General features: G+C 31.9%; 1 protein-coding gene across 1 annotated transcript; it reads left to right on the top strand.

The window, feature by feature from the left end:
• The first annotated feature begins 301 nt into the window (after nt 1–301).
• LOC126893041 (uncharacterized) lies at nt 302–13,854 on the top strand. Its single transcript, XM_050662981.1, has 3 exons — nt 302–554; nt 2,632–2,922; nt 13,718–13,854. The coding sequence occupies exons 1-3, from the start codon at nt 302–304 to the stop codon at nt 13,852–13,854; spliced, it is 681 nt and encodes a 226-aa protein (XP_050518938.1).
• The last annotated feature ends 883 nt before the right edge of the window (nt 13,855–14,737 follow it).

The following is a 14,737-nucleotide window of genomic DNA, read 5'->3' as shown; positions in this document are numbered from 1 at the left end:
CGTAGAGAATATGCTTAGTTCGTGGTTAGAAGACAACAATACAAACAAATGGTCTGAAGGCTTACGTTTTGTTCAACTAATGAAAAATAGAGCTCATCACACTGGTATAGGTTGTAGTCCATATGAAGCCATGTTCGGCACAAAGTTGAAAGTTGGTTTAAAAAGCTCTCTACCCCAAGAAGTTCTGACTGATGTTAATTCGGAGGAAGACTTAGAGGTCCTGTTCAAAAATCAAGAGGCTGGGCTATCTACAGAACCGGATATAATAAAAAATAATAATATAAATGTGGACTCTTCAATAATGTTGCCCGAATCAAGTTCATCTCATGTTCAAAATGCATCTCGTGAATCTAGTCAAGTTCCAGAATTTTTAACAAATGCGGTAGAAACGGCTATTGTAGTTAATTTAGAAAATAATGAAAATCTGGGTTCCAATATAGATATTAGAATAAACGATGTAAGGAAGAAAAGAAAATTGGCTTTGACGAATCTAGAAAAACAAGCAGAGAAGATGTTAAAATTTTCCAATTCCAAATATCCATCGGCTAAACTAGGTAACATGTAGCAAAAATACTACTTTGCAGTAGTATTTGTTGAACTAAAATGATAAGAATGAAATGAGTGAAGGAAGGGTGATGAACTGATAATAGAAATATGGAAAGACAGAGGCAAACTAAATAGAATTGGCTCGCAAGAGAACAACTTGACACTCAAGTATGGGTACGGCTCGTTTTCATGCCTGACGAAGAACAGTAGCTCAAACTAAAGAGGGATGATGACTAGAAAAAGAAATGTGAATATGAAAAGAGATGCTTATAACATAGATAGAATAAATATAATAATATAATAAAAATAGAAGAATATAGGAGATAAATACAATAGACTGAATTATAGGCGCCAGAAGTTGGGATGGACCAAACTTCCAGGTATCTTACACTGCTGTTAAATATTAAATATATTAAATTCAAAAATGGAAAAAAATAATTGATATACAAAAACAAATAAATATTTATTAAATATAACTACTTAGATTTTTGACAACCTCTGAGTTAGAAAAATACAACTATGTAACTCTAAAATGACAATGGGAAATAATTACCTATAGTAATATAAATATAATCTATAGTTACATTAGTAATGGAGTAGCTCTTATATGGAGCGTACCCCCAACTTACATATACTAGGTTAAATAACAACCTTCACCAAATAATTGTACGATTGCAATACGTACCGCAACGTTAAACCCTATAGAACTAATGAACCAGAATATAATTAAGGGAGGATTATTCACAATGAATAATTTCCGTAACTCTCAAAGAGTTAAATAGGCACTAGCCTCATTAAGGTGAACCTACGGTCTACTTGATATATAAAAATCAGTTGCTTCGACACGTAGTCACTAAAAAATATAACAAGTAAAATGGATAGCTATTCAAAGGGAATAGCGTCCAAAGATATAATTAAAAATTGATTAAATGAATTTAAGTAAAGTTAAGCAAATAAGTTAAATAATTATGATTGACTAAAGAAAGATAAAAGTTATATGAATAAGTTAATAAATTAAGCAAATTAAGAGGAAAAAGTATATAAATTTAAATTGATAAGTGGAGACAAGCAAGGTTAGTACTAAAAATATAAAGTTAATTAGGTAAATAAATGGTACAAGTAAATTTCAGGTAATATATAAAGGTAGAGAGAATCTCATATGGGGAAAAGATGATCTGAGCTCAAACCTCTTTGACCAGAGAGTTTACTGGTTTGGGGAACACTATCAACTATTATAGATATATAAAAACAATATGCAACTTAAATATTGAAACAAAATATGTGCGATAAACTATAAAACTTAATCATCAAAATAAATGTCCCGAGTCTTATACAAAAAATGAATGTGGTGTAATAGTGGAAGTGACAATCACTAGCAGATACCAAGTGTCCCAAAACAAACCCTATATGGTCCCCGAGAGTGTCCTTGCTACGGATTCCAAAATCCCTGGTAGGCGAATTAGCACAGGGATGGTGCTAGCTTGTACCAAATAATATACCGATGCCCTTCTGGTGTGCAGAGGGCAGGATACAAAGTAGGTATGTGGGAGGTTCTCCAGACTGGTCTCCAAATGACCTGGCTTAGACTTGGCGTAGAACGGTTGCTCCCAGTTGTGAGGGGAGCTGACGGACTGGTTACAGTTTAAGATTTCCCCCAAGTGGCCGATGACATGACTTCCAATTCCTCCGGGATCTCCCAAAACTTAGTCTCCTAGCTTCTCCAAAACACCACCAATAATTTGCCACTAAATATCACTTATAAAAGCTTGAAACTATTGTATTAAAATTTCCGTCCTTTTCAATCAGTCATCCGCCACTTTTCCGTTCTAGCGTACCAAGCGAAGTGTCCAATATTTCCCGTCGTTAGACGAGAAGCCCCACAGAACGAAACTTACATGACAGCGAATGGTGTCTAATACCAACTGAAGTACTTGTGCCAACTAATAGTTAAGTATGACGTCAGTCAAAGATTTATTTTATTTAGATCTTATTATTTTTAAGTATAATTTAATGACAAACCGTTATTAAAATTTAAATAAAATAACTATAAAGATAATTAAAGTTAACGGACTGTTATAAACACAGTTAGGATACGAGTGCCAGATGTGGACCGAGCTCGTAGTGATCAAAGAAATCTACTAGCTACCGTGACAGAGATAACTGAAAAAAAGCTTTACAAACTAGGCACAAAATATGGCATACTAAATCAGTTATATTCAAGAAACCAGTTTACCGTTTGTAAAGAAAAGTTTATCTCCATAGAAGAGATTCCAGACACTGAGATATCTCTTAGAGAATGCGCAAGAAAATCTTCTAACTGTGGGGGACAAGGATACAGTAGGTGCGGTTGTAAAGGTGGGTGTAAATCTGATAAGTGTAAGTGTCGTAAAGAAAAAAAAAATATGTAACTCCAAGTGTCACCATAGTGGAACATGTTTCAACAAATAGTTATGTATTGTAAATCATTCATACAAAATAAATTTCGATGATGTAGCACGCAAAGGTGGTAAGTGTATTTTTATTTAAAATTGAGTTTGATTTAGAAGAAAAACGATTTAATTTCTCACTGGCCGCTTTGTGTGTTACCATCGATTTCGGTCATTAGAAAAAAATGCAAATAAAAACACAGAATTCTTTTTTTGGTTTCCTCAATTACCGTTAATACGTATTATATTTTTTATGTATACTTATTCATTAAATGTACTCATGTGCCATTTCACAGAAGACTGCAAGACTGTTTTCATTAGTATATAAGAAATATTTTAGTTTTTACTACATATTTGATTGTATCAAAATAAATATATTTCATATTTAATAAAAATAAAAGTAGTTTTAATCATCCTGTCTAGTAGATGCCAAGCATTATACATAATGCCCGGGCAATGTGATGAATTTAATAGTATTTATTATATTGACCGACAGTATTGGGCATTTTTTATATAGCCCGGGCATTATGAAAAATGACCAATTAATCATATGGTCCATAACATATATAAATATGCACAGTACCTACACATACACATCTAAATTACTAAAAACACGCAAACACAAACCTAAGCAAACGGAAGCGAACAATACTATACTGTATTCATACAGTCACAATCGGAACGATATTTTGTTATTACCTATGTATTAAGAACAGTGAAAACTAAGACCATTGATTAAAAAAGAATTTTTTAAATAGCCTTTCTTAAACAATGCTAATACAGTTTGAAATAAAAAATAAAGGAATACTACAGACAGGTGCCTGTTGTTTCTGCCGGCTTGTGGCATGAGTCATTTTTACTATCGTATAGTTCAAATTACACAAATACACATTATCTCTCAAATATTATATTACATACATACATTTTTATTGTTGAAATGTTTATCTGATAATTAACTATTTTGATGGGAAATAAGCCACAATTAAATTGAAAAAATAATTTTATTAACATTTCGACGCCCAGAACGGGTGTCATTGTCAAAATACAAAATATGTACTGAAAATCAAAATGTTTATCTGATGAAAATCGGTCCGGGTTAGCCGGACTTCCGGGTTATCGGGGCCGACTTATCGGGGTTCCACTGTATGTTAAAGATATGAATTTCGCTCAAGAGTAAAGTACCTTTATATTTCACAATATTGATGTGTTATTAAAAAAGTTATTTAGAATTTAAAATTGTTTTTTTTTTGTTTGGCTTTAAGGTAAAACCCACACAGCCAGATACAAATTTTGTAAAAGAGAGTACAATGATTTTACACAAGGATTACACTCTTCTCGCCCAGGAGCCGATCAGGGCATTTTATAAACGATCAACGGTAGGCCTCGGATAGATAAGGTATACATTAAGGAAAGACAAAAGGTAGCAGCAAAAGGTATTGTTGAAAATTATGTTATAATATGTAATTATATTCTTCTAACTGAAAAAAAAAAATAAAAAATTTCAAAATTTTTCTTAAATTACTGATATCATTGGATATCCTACGGATATCTTGTTTAAAAATAGCACTAGAATTTTTTACAATACACCATTTTAAAGTAAAGAAAATAAACCTTCTTTTTTATTGCACAATGTATATACCTAAATGTTCAAGAAAAAAAGTTATAATGAGAAATTTAAAAAATAATCATAAAAAATATCAAAAATCATTAAAAGTATAAAACTTTGAAAAACCGTAACGCTTAAAAATGGTCGAAATGCCTTCAATAGACAATTTTAAAGGTAATTGACTTCTCTTCCTACTAAATGTACCTATAACTAGAAATGCGTAAAAAAAAAGTTACAGAACAATGGTTGCGAAATAATGGGGAAAATGGCCCAAAAATGCTGTGAGCGGCGAACTTTCAAAAATCATATTTCGGAAAATATAAATTCTATAGACTTTTACCAAACCTCATTTTAAAGATGAAGGATGGAAGTTTTTCTTCTGTGAAGCAATGACTATACCTATATCACCGTGGAAAACAATTATGGGGCTAAAAACAAAATTGCTTCCTTTCGTGTTTTTTTGCTTTTTTTTTGAATATATTTTTGTAAAAACAATATTGTTGACTTTAAAAGGTGATACTTAGCTCGATAGTAAATTTAACCTGGAACAATTTTTCTGTAGACGTGTTTGTACCAAAAGTGCATAGAGCTCACCCTAATTCATCCTGTGCCTAGGGACTAATTCACACCTTTCTCAAAAACGCAACCCTTTAAATGGTAACACTCCGCGGTTTTTTCATACACTGGGGTGCAAAATTAACCGGACACCTTAAAATTCGGTCATTTTTGATGTCTCAAATTTTCTAAACCGGTTGTCCGATTTAAGTGATTCTTTATTATGTTATAGCCTTATTCTTTAACAATATCGCTGTAATAATATTGATGCTAAACAGGTAAATTTTCATTGTATACCGGGTGTAGCAATGAAACTGTGTTTTTTTCTCAAACTTCGCATCACCCTGTGAAATATTCTAGCATTTATAAAATACTCAAATTAAAACCCAACTATAGCCTCATGTTTTCTCAACATTCTGTTTTTTGATTCATTCGCTTATGTTAAACCGTAAAAAATTTAGGTACTTTAAAAATTAACCATGTTTTTCATCAATACAGGGTGTTTTTCAATAAGCATATCAAACTTCAAGGGGTAATTCTACATGAAAAAATAATGACAGTTTGCTTTATAAACCTATGTCCACAAATGCTTCGTTTCTGAGATCGAGGGTGTTGAAATTTCTCTTACAAAGTGAATATTTATTTATTGCTTTAAAACCGGTTGAGATATGCAAATGAAATTTTGTGGGTTTTAATATTTTTTTATTGTACATCTTTTGATATACAAGCAGGAATTTAATGTTCACCATTGGCGAGCATACGGGTAATATGACGGCTCATATTACCCGTATGGGCGCCAATGGTTAATATTAATTTCTTACTTGTATATCAAAAAAATGTAAAATAAAACAACCTTAAAACCAACAAAATTTCATTTGCATATCTCAACCCGTTTTAAAGCAATAAATAAATCTTCAGTTTGTAAGAAAAATTTCAACACCCTCTATCTCAGAAACGAAGGATTTGCGGACATACTGTTTATAAAGCAAACTGTGATTATTTTTCATGTAGAATTACCCCTTAAAGTTTGCCATACTTATTTAAAAAAACACCCTGTATTGATGAAAAACATGGCTAGTTGTTAAAGTACCTAACTTTTTTATTGTCTAATGAAAGCGAATGAACCAAAAAACAAAATGTTGAGAAAACATGAGGCTATAGTTGGATTTTAATTTCAGTGTTTTACAAATGCTAGAATATACCACAGGGTGATGCGAACTTTGAGAAAAAAGCACAGTTTGATTGGTATACTCGGTATACAATGAAAATTTAACTGTTTAGCAACAATACTCTTACAACGATATTGTTAAAGGATAAGGCTATAATATATTAAAAAAATTACTTAAATCGGACAACAGGTTTAAGAAATTCGAGACATCAAAAATGACCCATTTTTAAGGTGTCCGGTTAATTTTGCACCCTAGTATATTTAGAGGTCCATTGACCATATGAAACAATAAAACCCCGTTAACGTTGTAGTTCCTTTTAGCCCTCTTATTTTTAACATAATCAATAGCTTGTTTTGCGTTGGAGCCAGTTAATTATATCTACGTTTTTCCATGAGACCATCGGTAACTTTTCCACTAATTTTAAGTGATAGCTGACGTTATCGAAAACAACCACAGCAATATTTGGTAGACAATTCAATACCTGAGAAAAGTAATATGTACTCAAAAACATCGGAGGTCATTTCTTCGTGGTAATCTTTAGTGGAGTTTGAAACGAACTCAAATAAACCATTCTCCACAAAACCAAGTTCGCTACCAATGTGGATTATGAATCTTCGACTATTGATCTTATTAATATTGCAATATTTTTATCTACCCATACTTTTAAAACGGTGTGATTTTCGTTTAGCCACGTTTCATCTAAATAGAAAATGCATCTTCCTTCTAATCTAAATCTTTTTATAGTTCTCAAATATTGCCTTCAGCAACAAACAATCTCTTCTGTATTATTAAATATAGGTTTTTTTCTTGGATTTTCATAGCAAAAACCGATTTCTTCAAATAATTTTCATAACTTATCTCGACTAAAGTGAGGAAAATTATTATCTCTTATTGCGTTTAATATTTTATCTAATGTAGGAATCTCCTTGTTTACTTTTCTCCAAACTTTTCTCCAAAGGACGTTTCTATGAAAGTCAGCAATTTCTATTGGTTGTTTTCCTTCATGTCTTTTTGGCTCAGTAATATTTATTCGGTTATTAACATTGTTAATAACCGTTGTTAAAGTGTTGATTGAGGTATTGGAACCCTCCAATACCTCAATCAACGGTTAAAGGTTGTTGATGAACAAGGGAGTCATGAAAACTTAACACAATAATTTTTTCTCTAAGAAAAAACGCGCTTTTTTAAGTTTAGCAGTAACAAATTGAATTGATGATGCCATTTTTACAGTTTTATTTCAGACTCACCCTACTGAGTTTGAAATAAAACTGATACCACTACATACATGGCAGCATACTATACTGGAGACCATAACAATTGTTTTGGCAAGGAAGACTGGCGTGTGGCAAAAATAGTGGTATATCAGGACAAACTAAAATAGGCCATAAACTCATTTGAATCGAATATATACGGGAATATATACGGAATTTATCCAATGTAACACAATGAAACACAATCACAAGGGCGATTTTTCTAATAGAAATAAACGAAACAAGCTGATAGATTACTTATATGCAGCGAATAAGTAGCAGATACAGCACAGGTAGCCAGATTATGTCCACAGTGGAAGCCTCATTTCCTGTCTTGTGGGACCTGGCATAGATAAATGGACAGTTAAGCTCATTAACGGCATATATCATATCTTGGGCTATACGGATGTTGTGGTCATCTCAGCCCACTACACCACTATCCTCTGGCTCGTTGTCCCATCGGCCCTCTTCAGTGAACAACTTTTCTGATTTTTGCACTTTCCTCTCGACTGATTACATGCCCTGTCTATCTGAGGCGTACTATCTTGATGACTTTTACCACGTCAGATTCCACAAAGCGTCTATACAACTCAAAGTTGTAACGGCTGCGTCACAAACCTTGCTCAACAGTAGCGTACTGATAGATAAGCGGGCCCTGGTTCCAGTTGGGTTGCGGGCCCCCGCCCAAAACATTAAATACATATAAATGATCATATATCATAAAATATATCATAAAAACTGAAGCTAATTTATAGTCCATTTACTCGCGGTTTTTGCTGTACATTTTAAAGAACTGCTCGGATTGAGATGAAATTTGGCATACACATAGCTAATATGTCAAACAAAAAAAGTAATACCTATTTTGCCGATGTGCGCTTCTGCCCTAGGTATGTTTTACCCCTTCTCGGGTGAAAAACATACGTTCAAGATAAGTCCGGAATTGTATAAACTGACTAATTCTAAGCAACCTTTAAATTCTATAGAGTTTTTTCACTAAGTCAATACTTTTCGAATTATTTGTGAGTGAATATGTTCATTTTTCAAAAAAAACACGTTTTGAGACGGTTTTTCGCAAATACCCACAAATAGTAATTATGTTATCGAAAAAAATGTTCTTAGTAAAAATATAGCTTATAAAAAAGTGAAAAATGTGATACGAAGTCTTTAAACCCAGTAGGTCATGAAATAATGTAGGTTCTTATTAGTCAAATTCCAAATCGAATATTTTAACGTGAAATAACTAAAAATGAATCAATTTTCGAGAAAAAAAGTTATCACAACTTTTTTAATATATTTTTGTCATTTTTTGTTTCTAGCATCAATATTAACTATGTAACGCTGAAAATAAAGTTTGACACTTTTTTTGGTAAACAAATCGTAAAAATCACCCCCTAATTAGCATCCCAAATGAAATTAATCGTTACCGCTTCACAAGTTACTTGACTTATGTATCGCTTATATGATCTGTAAGTTTTACCGCTTCACAGTGCTCATTTTTGATAACAATTTGGTTTTAAATTAAAAAAAATTTATAATTGTGAAAAAATTTTGTTTTTTCAAAATAACTTTATTAATTATTGGTGATACCAAAAATCTTAACTAGTATAAAAAATATAGGTTTTGCTATTGTGAATATTTTGGACTTTTTGTTTTCCTGAAGACAAAAATTGGTTATAAGCTATGTCTGTTCAAATTTTGCATACACTCGTGATTAGTGACTCGTTTAAGCCCATTTGACTACAGCCTTTTCAAAAATAGGCAATTTGAACCAACGAATCTTACATATCTTACAAACAATAAGTGAAGTAATTTGTGAAGCGGTAATATCATTTCGGATGCTAATTAGAAAGTGATTTCACGACTTTTTTACCGACCAAAAAAAAAGATATCAACATTATTTTGATCGAAATTTACTTACTTTTGATGTTAGAAACTTTTTAATAAAACAATAGACTATTAAGACAGTAAATTAATATTTATCCTATCGTTTTTCATACTCACATTATTGATCACTTTACGCCAGCCGTTTTTATAAATAATAAAACTCAAAAATTTTCTACATCTAAAATTCCAGTCATAATTAAAAACCTTATGATTAAAAACCTCATTAATATCGGAAAAGTAACACAGCTTTTAAAAAATGAACATTGGAATAAAATTTATATCAACAAAATAGATTCTGAAATTGCATAATATGATACATTTATAAATAAGTTAAATAATTACATACACACCTCTAGGGAGATAAAACGCTTAAAAAATATATCAAAAAAACCCTGGATATCGCTAGGGTTGATATATTTTATTAAACGACGAGATTTTCTTAAAAATAAATTAGTGTCTATAATATATTATAGTGCCTTGTTATCCTTACCACTATTGTCTATATTTAGAATTTAATTTCAATTTTTAAGAATTACCTACCTCTATAAAAGTACAGGCTGATGATAACGGTTCAATAAACACGATTATCGAGCCTATTGTATTGGGATTATTTTTATGGCCGTATAAAACTTGAAATGCATATTTACAACTTTGTAGTTTACCTACATCTTATTCATAATTCTTGCTAATATACAAGTGTTTGAGTTAACACGTGTAGGCAGGCCCTGTCGGTTAGTCTTTACAATTGTTGAAACATTAGCTTTAGAAAGCAGGTAAAACGTGTAAGGAACCTTACAACAGGGTTTCCTGTATTTCAATAAATTTTATTTTCAAATTTTTTGAGAAATAGGTTTTCTTCGTTTTTTTTATAAGTACCTACACAAAAATTAAAATCTATTAAGGAGTTACATTTCCTATGTGTGTACTTCAAAATGTCTCCATCAAATTAGAAACAAAAGAAGCAAAAAGCGCATTAGAGCGGGCCCCTCAGTGCGCCACTGTTGCTCAATTATTTCTCTATACATTCTTCTGGGATTTTCTACTCGAAACGTTTGTTCTTGGACATTCTGTGTAAGTAACCACGTTTCTCCTCCATATTTTAGCATTGGTTCTATTAGTGTGTTATAGACAATCACTTTAATTTTCCTGGGTAGTTTTGAGGCTATCGGTCTTCTAATGCCATAGTAACACTTATTGGCAAGCACTATTCTTCTTTTAATTTCTTTCCCCACCCTGTTATCTTATCTTTAGTCAACAGCGGCTTATGGACTAACGATGCTTGTGCAATAATTTCATCAATTTTAAATGAATTATTAACACACTCAAATATACACTGCAGAAATAATTGCAATTAACAAGGCCTCGTAACAAGGCCAATTAACCTCTTTGTATTGAAAGAAATATTAAAGAAGCAATAATTTTTTCAGATGCTAAAAGCGCAATCGAAAAAATACATAACACCACCTGGGGGGCTAACAACCATATTTATTGTAAACCTAACTGAAAGACTCATTATTATATTGGGTCAATGGAAGCAGGATTTAATTTAATCGTAGCTTTTATTCCATTTCAGACCATAATGGAGTAATAGGAAATACAGAGGCTGATAAATTAGCAAATAAGGCAACACTTTAAATGTTCCTGCAAACTTAAAAGTAGATAAACTTGACTTTAATGGCATATATATTTTTATTAAAGAAAAAATTAGAAATGAGTTTAAAATTGAATGGACAAAACAGTTTAAAACAAAAGGGAAATGGTATCAACAATGCCAAAGTGAATTCTCTACTAATCCTTGGTTCCACAAATTCATATTTGTGGATCGAAGGCACAAGAGATCAATTTTAGGATGCGAACGGGTCACTGCCTCACACCAGACCATTTGTTTAAATCAATTGTAGTGATACTCCTTTTTGTGAATGCGGACAAATAGGAAGCTCACATTATGTTACTTGAATGACATTAACAAAACAAATCAATTTGATCTATATCAGGAACTTGTTAATATAGGAAATCCAACCCCTATTTCAATACAAAATCTTTTACATGATATTAATGACCAAATCTTAGGAAAGATCAATCAATTTATAACAACTTTTCAAATTAAAATATAAAATAGTTTTTTGACAGTCATAATACAATTAATTTAACAAAGAAAATATGGAAAAATCCAGAACCCGTGAAAAGAGGATTCCCTCCAACTACAGTCCAAATACGAAAACTGGCCAAGTACCTAAGATGTGGAGCCAAGAAACTAAAAGAAGAAGAACTATTAAAACATGGGGATTTATATTGTTAATAGTAATATTATAATTATTGCCATGTATAATGTATATACAGTATGGTGTAAATGTTTGGAATAAATTCGTTATTTCGTAAACCAGCAACTTTAAGGAAAAATCCTGAGAGAGGTCGATTTTTATTTTTGAATTATGATTGTTTGACATATGTAGATATCATACTAGTGATGTCATCCATCTGGGCGTGATGACGTAATCGATGATTTTTTTAAATAAGAATAGGGATCGAGTGCCTGTTCATTTGAAAGGGTATTCAATTTTCTATTCAATAATATAAACAATATAATTATTTATACAGGTTGTCTAAGAAAAATTATTTTAAATTAATTTAATTGACACATGAAGAAGAATGTATGTAATTTATTTTATTCAAAAGACATTCTACTGCTATCAGAAAACAAAAAACAATGTTTATTTCAAAAATAAACATTGTTTTTCGCTTAAATTAAATGTTCAAACTGTCAAGAGGCAGATGCGTGGCAGCTTGAACATTGAAATTAAGCGAAAAGCAATGTTTATTTATCAAAAAAAAAAATTTCTCATCGTTTTCAAAAAACGATGAGATCCAAAGAAATCTATAATATTAGTACCTATTCACCAAAATAAACAGTACCTACCGAAAGTGAACATTGTATTTGTTTTTACTTTACATATTCAAGATGAACACAATTGAAGCGCAAATAAACTTTACAACGATTTTACAGATTATCCAACATATTTATAAAGATTGGTTGCTCCAGTTGTTGAAAATTTCGTAAATCTTTACCAAAAGGTGTAATAATGATCCCCCTATTACGCTTTTGGTTAACAGTAACTGGATGCTCATTCTCATCTTCAAGAAAATAACGACGGGACCAATAATATCCATTCACAGTACACCAAATGGTAACCCGTTCACTATATAGAGTGGCTTCTCTGCAATGATATTATTATCTAAGCGTGAAAATCCAAGAAATAAATGTGTTTGTCTATTAATATAACTCTTGCACGTTTGGTTGCAACGTTCAGTCTTTGTCCAATTTTAATGCGGTAAGGATAATCATCAAGAGATCACCAGTCACAAAAGTCGATGTGTAGATATTTCACTAGTATTCAGTTTTGGAGATTGTAAAGGCACGTATCCACTATGTTCTCGAACCTTTTACGCTCCGAGCTCCCTTTAACTGCTCCAATGGATACGGCATGCGCTCCTCTACATATAAAACGCCACTGATTGGAGCGATGAGGCGGAGTGCGCTCTGTTGCACGGTCCGGGAGCGCTAACCTATCCACTATGTGGAGCAGTTTCAGGAGCGCGGAGCGCGAACATAATGGATATATGTTACGGTTAAATTTCAGAAGTGGATAATCTCGACATTAACCGGATAAAAACTTATTGCATATAAGTTATTATCTATGTCTTTTATGTAGTTTGGGTTTATCTATTTTATTACCCCCTACCCCCATGTCAAATCTTACGCCACTGTTACTGAAGCGCCTTCATAAAACTGAGGAACGTCCACAACAAGTGCTCCTAGAGCAGCACAAGACATCTCACGTTTTCACGCATGCAGAATAGAGAGCGTTTAAGAAACATTAGAAACAGTAGCGTTTGCAAATAGCCTAGATTCCTAGATGGTTTCCAAAGAATAATGCCGCGAATATCAGATATATAATAAAGTAGGGAAGATACATTATTAAAAAGGACTTACTGATGTATGTAGGTATACAAGTTGAGACAAGGTTTAAGTGACAGTTTTCTCATGGTTTTGTTCGATATAGCAGCAAATATAATATAATAATAGCAACAATTTGTTAGTACATACAATAGTAGATCGTCTTAGAACATCGCCCGTTAAAATAAGGTTTATTGTGCAAAACATTGGATCGAATATAGTTGTGCCATAGCTCCTTGTATTTGACGATTTTTTTTTTCTAAAAAAATCTTAAAAGAGATTCTGCATAATATGCATAATTTCTATGTAATAACATGATATTTTAGGTACTGTAGATGCAGTAAGTTCTTCATTTTTAAAAATTATGATTCAGCGTTTTTTTGAAAATCAAATGGTGATGTTGCTGAGATCAGGTTTATATTCTGCATGCGTGAAAACATCTTGTACAGCTTTAGCAACTTAATATAGACGGAGAGCTAGAGCAGAAAAATCATCGTCATAAGTAATATGGAGTTAGGCATGTGAAATGTGTCTATTGTATATTGATAATTATGACCCCTTTCAGGCTGACACCTCAGTGGATACAGGACGTAGCAATAAGGGATGAAAGGGGAAAGTTAGTGCAGTAATTAAAGGTTTTCACCTCCTATTTTGTTAAATCTCCATCGATTTGAATGAAAATTGGTGACTAGTTAGAGCATACCTCAAGAAACAAAACTGATTTGGTGCCAACTTGCGCTTTTACCTGGGGGTGGATGCCACCCCTTCTCTGTGGTGAAAACTATTTTATTAAAAATAACCCCACTAATCGATAGAGGGACAAAGTTTAAGCAAAATGTGTTATATCAAGTGATTAAAATAAATCAATACTTTTTGAGTTATTAAAGATCAAAGATTTGATCAAAGATCAAAGCGGTTTTTCATAAATAATTCAAAAACTCTAAGTTTTAACAAAATAGTTATGATTACCTAAATTGAAGATAATAAAAAATCAAATAAATTCTTTACATGAAAGACCTTTTATAATTAATTAAAAGTGAGTTGTAGTTGATTGAATATATATTTTTTTCAGCTAGTACTCAAATCTGAGTATTCAAGCTTAAATAACTGGAAAACGATGCATTTTATAAAATATACTTAAAAACATTTGCCAAAGTACTCAAGAATACCTATCAAGTTAGCTCCAGATGAAGTTGATAACATCAAAGCCAAGCAAGTGATGATGAAAATAAGAGAACCCTTTCGATTTTTTTTAGGAAAAAGTGAAAATTAAAACATACGCTATATATATTTATTTTGAAATTAGTTAACAGAATAATTTTCAAAGGAATTTCGGGAATGAAGTT

This window comes from Diabrotica virgifera, chromosome 10 (assembly GCF_917563875.1).
Source record: "Diabrotica virgifera virgifera chromosome 10, PGI_DIABVI_V3a".
Taxonomy (NCBI): Eukaryota; Metazoa; Arthropoda; class Insecta; order Coleoptera; family Chrysomelidae; genus Diabrotica; species Diabrotica virgifera.
This window is presented reverse-complemented; position numbering and strand designations above follow the sequence as displayed.